This window comes from Alligator mississippiensis, chromosome 12, assembly GCF_030867095.1.
Source record: "Alligator mississippiensis isolate rAllMis1 chromosome 12, rAllMis1, whole genome shotgun sequence".
Taxonomy (NCBI): domain Eukaryota; kingdom Metazoa; phylum Chordata; order Crocodylia; family Alligatoridae; genus Alligator; species Alligator mississippiensis.
Genome location: NC_081835.1, coordinates 4522933 through 4531699, shown reverse-complemented (window position 1 = coordinate 4531699; position 8767 = coordinate 4522933). Strand labels below are relative to the sequence as shown.

Below are 8767 nucleotides of genomic sequence, written 5' to 3'. Positions count from 1 at the left end.
CAGGTGTTAGTCCTCTTGGCGATTAGACCAGGCAAAGTAAAGACAGGAAGAGGTTAAAGGGCTCTGGAGCAGATGCACTGGGGGTAGCAGGGCTGGGCCATGATATACAAGAGAAGGAGGGAATCGAACCCGCTCCAGGCCTGTTTTGTTCCTATTCCAAGAGGTTGAAAAACATGCAAGGTGGGCAAGCATCTCAGGCCTCCCAAGCCTCACACCCTCCCTAGTGAAACGTGCTGGAAGGATACCTGAGACGGCAGCTTTGGACCAGCTCGGTTTGAGCAGGCTGCAATATGAGACAGGCTTAGCCAGCCTTGCAAATCACATCTGATCCTTAACCAACAGGCTGTGCCCTCACCCCTTGGTTACATGCTCCCACACCGGCCTTTGCACGCTAGCAGCAGGCTGAATTGTGCAACTGCCAGCAAAGCTGCACCCTTGGCAAGATACCTTGCGAGGGCATCTGCTGTGAAGGTGGGGAGCTTTCAACCCACCCAGGGGATTGAGATGCACAACTGCTAGTGAAAGTCTATGTGACTCACACTTCTAAATCCTTTAGCGGGGGCAAGGGAGGGAGGTCAGAAAGGATTTTCTTTTCCAAAGAGCTGCTCATTTCCCAGCACCAGGGGAAACAGGCTCACATTCCTGGGAGATCATATCTCCTGCCAGGTGGCTACAAGCCTTTGTTCTCCGGCCTTATATCTCCACCTGAGGCACCCGATAAAGACCCCCAAATACATTGCCTATTGTGTGTTATTTAAGCCCTAAGATATGACAAGAGTATGCTTTATGGACCCATTAATTCATGCTGCGGATAGCTTTAACCACCCCAGAAGTGTATTAATGGCCCCATAAAACACACCCTGGAGTGTCTTAATATGATTATGAGATTGATCTCCAGCTTTAAATCCCGTTGTGTAAGATATTATTGAAATAAATTGGAGGGGAAGGTGACACCGTGGGGCCTGGCTCTCTGCTGCCTCTCTCAAGATCCTGGGATCGCCGGCTGACTTTGGGGGTCTCTGGTGGGGCATGCCACAGTGATGCCATTTCTGCTCAACTGGGTGCTGCTGGTCTGCCGGGGGAGCACTGGCAGAGCTGCATGTGAGAGAGCAGAGGTAATGCCTGGTCTGCTCTGGTTTTGGCCCCTGTGGCTAAAGTCCTGAGGTTTTACACTGCAAATGGACCCTGGCGCCTTGGATAATGAAGATTTTGGGTGCATTCCTGCCACTCCACCACTTTGGCACTGGAATAAGTGGCCACAGCCAAGGGCCACTGCTATGTATTTTTGTTCCGGTGAAGCAAACTTTTTCTTATTGCCATAAATCAACGCAGCATTTATGCATGGCTGCATGAGCATAATGGTAGGGCGTGCTGACACCGTTCAGAGAGAGGTACGGTGGGGTCGCTGTGGGCTGAGTGGGAAGCCTAAAGATAAAAAATATTCTCACAGGGGGCTCTCGGCAGCAACCGCTGCAGCTCATGTGTGATGGCGGGGCGTGCCTAGTGATCTATGACGTTTCCCTTCCCTCGCTTTTCTGTAACGACCAGCCTCCGAAGGTCCCAGAGGTGATGGCAATGAAAGAATCGAGGAGCTGGGACTTAGAAGCAAATGAAAAATGAGTTGTGCTGTCATTAAATAACTTGTGTTATTTGGTTGAAGCTGCTGTTAAACCCGAATGTGGCCATTGAGCACTAAAAGTCAATCTTTGGGGGTGAAGGAGTAGCACCTCTGGAAAATTACTTGCCTGAACTCATTCCCAAATAAGCAAAGCATGGCAGTTTTCCATCCTTTTGGCAGGCAGCAAGACAGAACTACGTGGTTTGGACCGAGACATGAGGAAAAACTCAAGGGATGCTCGGGTGAACAGAGCCCGTGGTCACAGCCTGTCCCAAGGAGCTGTTAGGACTTTTTAGCTTTCCCCTTATGGACAGGCAAACACAGCTGCAGACAAGGGGGAGCAATAAAATGTGGTTTTTTAGCAATGGTGGGAGACAAAAATTTTAACCAGGTATGAAAAACTCTGGGGGGTCCCCAAACTGTAGGTAAGTATTGAAAACTAAGGATTGCACAGCCTGAAACCCCTGGGCTGAGGGGCTCAGACATGTGCAGAGCTGGTGCCTGTGCATTTAGGGAAGAGCAGATGGAGATTTCCCCGGTGCCAGGAGCGACAAGGAGGGGAGCGAGCCTCCCTAGCTGCTCTGCAGGGATGTAGTGCGGCTCAGCTCACCCGTGTTTGTCACGATCTCGTTGAGATCCTCCAGCGGGAAGGAGCTGTACGTAGCAGGGTGAAGCATTCGGGCTCTGAGCCAGCCCGAACCACCTTGTATGCTGGCAGCAAACAGCACACCGGCCTTGCAACCCCATGTGAGGCAAGGCCTCAGATCCGTAGCTGCAAGTTTAACGATGATTGGAAACCAACCCTGAGAAGAGAAACCACCGAGCTTCTTGCTGCCCCTGTGATAATGTTTAACTATCTCCCAGGTGCATTGTGAAGCTCCATTAATTAATGTTTGTTAACCGCAAGCAGGAGATCATTATTATTAGACACTGCAACAGTTAGAGGTGTATGAGCCCTGGTAGATCATCAGGTCTGTTCCCCTGCAAAAGTAATCCGTGCTTTCCCCAGACGCACGGTACCAGCTGAAGGTCGCTGGAGAAAGGCTGTGCAAGGAACTGGGTAACTGGGTGGTGTTTGGGATCTTTCTGGGCAGCATCAAAACTGCTGTGCTATGTCTCGGAGGGGTGCCCCGTATCCGCTGGCTGATTGCTCTTGAAAGAGAAGAGGCGTTTGGGCAGGTGGTCCTGAGGTTCCCTTGGGGCTGCAGCATCTAATATTTAAGTAGCCATGGCTTCTGGCAGGACAGAAATCACATCTTGGCTACGACATACCTGTCTCAGCCAACCTCAGCTTCTAGGACCCTACTGAGATCCAGAGCTTTTCTTCTGGTGCATCTTGACAGCCAGCCCGACGGACCAGCTAACCAACGGGCAGAGTCGAGGTGAGGCACAGTGAAGAGCAGGGGCTAATGAGCAGGAAGGGCTGAGGCTAATGTTCACTGTCATTTGAGGTACCAATAAGGGTATCCCTGAGAAGAGAGGGTATCCAGCATACAACAAGACAGGAACAGCACCTGTTTCCTTCCTGATGCCCTAGCAATAGTAAAAACAAACACGGCTATGCTGAGCAGACTTGTTTATAAGCAGGAAAAGAAGCAGTGGCTCTCTTGGATCCGTTCAGCCAGCGGGGAAGTACAGCCACAGCTCATATGATGTTCACATGGAGGCCAGGCATGGTTAGCACACCATGGGTACTGGTAATGATGGAAATAACACCCCCCACCCCTTGCTTTCAGCAGCAGCATGATCTCTCCTCCCTGTAGACTGGGACCTATTGCAAGATTTCTGCTTGCAGGGTCTTATTTCTAAGCAGCAAGCATACAGACACCCCCACCAATAACATTAGCATCCCTGTTCTCCTAGCTGTGTTGCTGTCAGCCGTGTTTAGCAGATCTGCTTCCACTTGCACTCCCCAGAGAACTGAGCCGGTCGCCTCTCCTGCAAAAGATCCTCACACCCACTGAAATCTCCCAGGTTCAGTCCCTGCACTAGGTGAGGAACTCACCTGAGGTCTGCAGTCTGCAAGCACAGGACAGATCAGTCCAGAGCCCACACTTTTCTGTTCCAGCCCTTCTGCATCCTATTTCTTGTTCCTCCCCACCGTGTCTGGAGGTGAGTATAGACAGGGAAGCAAGGAGTTGACCGAACAAGTCCTAGAAGACCTCTGTGTCCCATGTAAAAAGCACAGCATGGACAGCTTTGATGCAGGATTCAAAGGAAGACAGAGAAGGGGATGGAGCAGCTCCGATGGCTCAGGGACTGGCCGATGGTGACCTTAGTCGGCCTGGTCACTCCTTCAGCTGCACTGAATGGTCCAGATTGTTGTCCTGAGCTGCACGAGCTTCTGCTCTATCTGTCTTGGTGCTAGGACTGGACTGGTGGTAGTGGCAGCTGCAGCCATTGAGCTCTGAAGACCGAGCCATTGCAGAGTCTGCAGCATTCGGCATACACAGGGCAGCCACAGACTTTGGTCATTAAAGGAAAAACCTTCAGCTAAGGAAAGAGGAGGCTTACAGAGAGATGGAACCAAACAGAGCGATGGACTAAGAAACCTAGGATTGTTTGGGTTTCTTTATCCCCTTTGAAAATTTGCCCATAATATTGACTATCCGACTGCAAATTGTATGGCAGCCTCTCTAGAGATGCACGGCCTCTTTATCCCTCCTTTCTCTGTTTGAGGTGCTGAGCATCCTGTACCATAAGCATCTTTCTGGAGTTGTGAGCAGAGGCTGCTCATGTGCATGGAAAGGCCGCTGCACGGGGGCCCAGGAGATGGAGCCGGCTCTCCTACAGTCATCCTCCAGGGTCTGTGGGCAGGTCCATTTTCAGTTTTCTGTATAAATTATCCTGCTGTTCAGGTAGAGGCTATTTCCTGAGTGTCCATATTGCACCTAGAAGAAAGGATCCTCAGTCTCAGCTGAAATGCAGGTACCAATTATAGCAATAATAACAACCTGTGGTACATCTGATACCTCTTACAAACCAGGGGAAAGACTGTTTCATAGTATCATAGTACTTAGGGTCGGAAGGGACCTAAACATCATCAGGGCCGACCCCCAAAATGGGCTTTTGAGGATTTGAACCGAGGACCTCTTGCACCCAAAGTGAGCATCATACCCCTAGCCCAACGACAAACAGAACAGTTGCCAGCCCCTTTGCTTTATTACTCAGAAATATATTAGGGTATGAAATAATAGATACACTTGTTTCATGGAGAGGAATGAAAGTATTTGGCTTCAGGTAGCCATGAGTCACAAAAGCGGCCAGCCACCAGACTACCCAAAAGAGGATAGGGCATGATAGTGAGCTTGTGCACATGGGCTCCCAAGTGCCTTCCTCTCATATTCCAGCATCAAAGGTCACCTTGGCATCCCAACAGCTTGAGAGAGAGCTGAAGCGTGAGGGGAGGTTGCTACAGGGCTGGTACAAACGTATGGCGGACGGCAACTTCGAATCTTACGCTCTGTCTGTGGAGGAAATAGAGGATCCGTTTTCTATTCCAGCTGCCCAACACCCAGGGCTGGGGTGGACTATGGCCAGCGTCTTCCTTTGGCCGCTGTATCTAGCATCTCTCACAGGAAGCGCTTCGTTCAACCGCTCTGGGTGCAAGTCCAGAGCCTGCCCAGCAAGGGACAATTGTTCCTGTTGCTTTTGTCCTGCATCGGTGAAAGACGCTCCAGAGAAGCTTGGCCCTGGCTACATGACACCAACTTTCCTGAAAGGCAAAATCTAGTACAGCTTATTTGGTCTCTATATATCTTCATTAACCCTGCCTTCCCCCAGCGTTAAAGGAACATTATTAAGAATAGAAACATCAAAATATGGGGGAACACTTATAACCCCCCTTCTGAACATGCCTGATAATAGAGCTGTTACATGATTATACAGCATTTTTTCCCCCTCAAAGGATCCCTGCGTTATTTAGTACAAGCTCTGCTGAACACTGTTTGGAGATCTACAATTCAGCCAAGCTTCGGTAGCTTTTTCACAAGAACTGTGGCAGGCACGTTCCCCACCCCAGGGGCAAGCATGAAGCTCAGGGAAATGACGGTAACAACTTTTTAGCAGGGGGCAAGCAATGACTGTTTCCCCTGGAGTCATTTTTGGAAATGGGTGAACCGCTTTTGCTGGAATTACAATAAAAGCAGGAGGAGGAAAATAGCCCGAGGCAGACACCCAGCTTGGAAAAGCTCTGTCTGAGTAAAGTTTGGGGGAAAAAAATATAATCCCCTGAAGGCAAGGGTCTTCTAATGCAGAGTTAGGCAACCTTAATTATATGCATCATGACCAGCTCTGCCTATTATAGCTAACGAAGGCAACTCGGAGCCAACTTTCAAGAGCGACTGGAAAGGGAAGGGCCTGGACTGGTTGTGGTAAAGATGGAAGTTGCCAGGAGTATTGTGATGCACTCAGCAGGGATTCCCTTGGTTTTCCTGTCCCCTTCAATAGGAGGCTTATGGTGGGGGAAGGGGTTTTCAGGGGCGTTGAGAGACAACCGGGTGCTCGCTATTTTTCTGCTCCAATTGTTCCCCTCGCTGGAAACACGCTAATAGAGAGCAGTGGGGATGGAAGGATGGGAGCATGGGGACATCTGTGCAGGGGTGGAAAGATGAAGGGAAGAAGGGAGGAAAGTGGGACAGGGCAGAAGGGCCGGTGACCAAGTTGCAAGGCATTGTCAATAAAGAGGAGGACTGGGGAATCACAGAAGCAGGACGAAATTCAGCAGTACAAAAGGCAAGGTCAATTGGGAACAAGTTAATTTTTTCCCCCTGCTATTTGCGGAGAGCTGTACAACTGGAAATGAAGGAGGCAGAAATGCACCTTGATGCACAAGTTAATCACAGGATGACTATGATCCATCACCGTGATGCAGACGTGGAAAAGGTAGGAACCTAGAAATCATTAGGCAGGGGGGTTTCCAGAGAAGCATTAATGCCCGTCTACTAGTCCTGTTGAGACCTCACCTGGAAGACTAGTCACCCACTTTAGTCATCAGGATACACAAATGATCTGGCAGCTCCGAGGCGCCTCCAAGAGCCTGGCCAAGAAAGGCAGAGAAGGGGTGTGAGTGTTTGTGGGGAGGATAAACCATGGACGGAGGAGATAGGACTATTTAAGCTGCAGGCACAGGAGCAAATGGGGACGAATAAGTGGATGAGAAAGCTGATCCCTGGAGCAGCCTTCCAGCGGGAGCCGCAAAACTGTGCAGATGGAGTCTGTAACTTTACTGGAAGTGGCTGTCTGCGATCGCAGGGAGCCTGAGAGGAAGGCTGCTCTTGGGATTCATGCCTTCAGCTTTACAGCACCCCTCCCGTGCAAAGCTAGAGGATCCTGGCTGGGGGGGTGGGTCTCAGCCCTTTGCTCAGGGTCACACTCATGCTACTTTGCGGTCAGGAAGGACTTTTATTGGTGCAGATTTTGGGGTGGGGAGTTGTAGCTCTAACCCTAACCCATACTGCTTTGGGGTCAGTTAAGTCTTTAATTGATGCAGATGGGGGGTGGTAGCAGTAGCCTTAACACTAACCCTAACCCATGCTGCTTTGGGGTCAGGAAAGTCTTTAATTGATGCAGATGGGGGGTGGTAGCAGTAGCCTTAACACTAACCCTAACCCACGCTGCTTTGGGGTCAGGACAGACTTTAATTGATGCAGATGGGGGGTGATAGCAGTAGCCTTAACACTAACCCTAACCCAGGCTGCTTTGGGGTCAGGACAGACTTTAATTGATGCAGATGGGGGGTGATAGCAGTAGCCTTAACACTAACCCTAACCCAGGCTGCTTTGGGGTCAGAAAGGACTTTTATTGGTGCAGATGGGGGAGGGGGGAAGGTTGTAGCTCTAACCCTAACCCATGCTGTTTTGGGGTCAGGAAGGACTCTTCACCCCACTGTGGGATTGGTGCAGATGGGAGGGGGGGGGTATATCCCTAATCCTATCCCTACCCCACTTACCTTTGGGTCAGGAAGGACTTCCCCCCATGCTCAGATTGGTTTAGACAGGGGGCTAACCCAAACCCAGGCTGCTTGGGGTCATGGTGAGATGGGTGCAAACTGGTGGGGGGGGGGGGATCTCTCTGGCAGCAGGGGCTGGGGGGGGGGGGTCAGGGTTGCGGTCGTCCTGGAAGTGGGGCAGGGGGTTGCAATCGGGTGCGACCAAAGACAACTTGTTGGGGCAGGGAGCCCGCAGCGCACACACGTGCGGGGGGCGGGGCCGGGCGGGGCGCATGCGCGGGCGGGGGGGGCGGGCGCTGGAACGCGATAGAATGAAGTGTAACAAAACAAGCCGCGTCTTTGTATCGCCTTAAAGGAAGCCGGCGGCGGCGCGGGGGAAGCGCTCGCGTCCCGGCCGGGCCGCCGAGAGGAAGGAGGCGGCGCACAGGGAGGAGGAGGAGAAGGAGAAGGAGGCGGCGCCCGGCTGGCTCCGGGACCCGGCATCGGGGATGGCTTGAGAGAGGCGGGTGGGAGCCCGCAGCCCCCCGCAGCCATGGCCAAGGCGCTGCCGAGGAAGAGCCACTGGACGGGCCGGCTGCAGCGGGGCGCGCTGAGCCGCGGGCCGGGCATCGCGGTGCTGGGCGGCGCGGAGCACGGCGAGTTCGCCTACGTGGGCTCCGTGGACGGCGGCGACGGGGCGCTGCGCCCCGGGGACCTGCTGCTGGAGGTGCGCGGTGTCCGCGTCGCCGGCTTGCCCCGCTACGACGTGCTGGAGCTGCTCCGCGCCGGCGCCGAGCCCGCCACCTTCACCGCCGTGCGACCAGGTACCTACCTACCTACCTGCCTCGGGCACCCACCCTAACCCCGCCCCGCCCCGCCCCGCCAGCCTGGGTGCGCACCAAGTAATCCCCGTGTGGGTTCCTGGGGGGGGGCGCGCCATAAATGAGTGCCCGCCACCCTCCCTCGTGTGCCAAGGTGGCACCCCGTCACCGCGCACGGCACCGGTGGATCAGCGTGCGTGTCACCGGGGTATCGCGCAATAAATGTACACCAGCTGTAGAGTAATTGTGCGATTCAGTGGGGGCCGGCGCAATAAATGTTGACTGGACGTGTGTGTGTAGAGTAATTATGGTGTGATTCAGGGAGGGGGCACGGCGCAATAAGTGTAGAGCGGCTGTGGGTGTAATTATGGTGCGAGTCAGCGGGGGACCACGTGATAA

The 8767-nt window shown here is 52.8% G+C and overlaps 1 protein-coding gene and 1 long non-coding RNA gene across 22 annotated transcripts in view; one reads left to right on the top strand and one right to left on the bottom strand.

Annotated features, from left to right (window-relative positions):
- Positions 1–4515: 4515 nt before the first annotated feature.
- Positions 4516–8306, bottom strand: LOC109286203 (uncharacterized). Of its 2 annotated transcripts, none has more exons than XR_002094163.2 (3): positions 8218–8306; positions 6583–6656; positions 4516–5333 (listed from the first exon to the last, which is right to left on the bottom strand). It is a non-coding gene; the product is annotated as an uncharacterized LOC109286203 (long non-coding RNA). The 2 variants fall into 2 exon arrangements; XR_009455892.1 differs by lacking the exon at positions 8218–8306 and adding an exon at positions 7569–7665.
- Positions 7882–8767, top strand: part of MAGI1 (membrane associated guanylate kinase, WW and PDZ domain containing 1) — a 410797-nt gene continuing 409911 nt past the window's right edge. For 9 of the 20 annotated variants that reach the window (XM_019499610.2, XM_019499609.2, XM_019499608.2 and 6 more), the window contains exon 1: positions 7887–8371. In XM_019499610.2, the coding sequence (XP_019355155.2) occupies positions 8101–8371 (271 nt within the window). In that variant the 5' untranslated portion in view covers positions 7887–8100. Of the gene's footprint in view, positions 8372–8767 lie in introns of all 20 variants that reach the window. The other 11 variants (XM_019499612.2, XM_019499598.2, XM_019499611.2 and 8 more) reach the window with 3 other exon arrangements.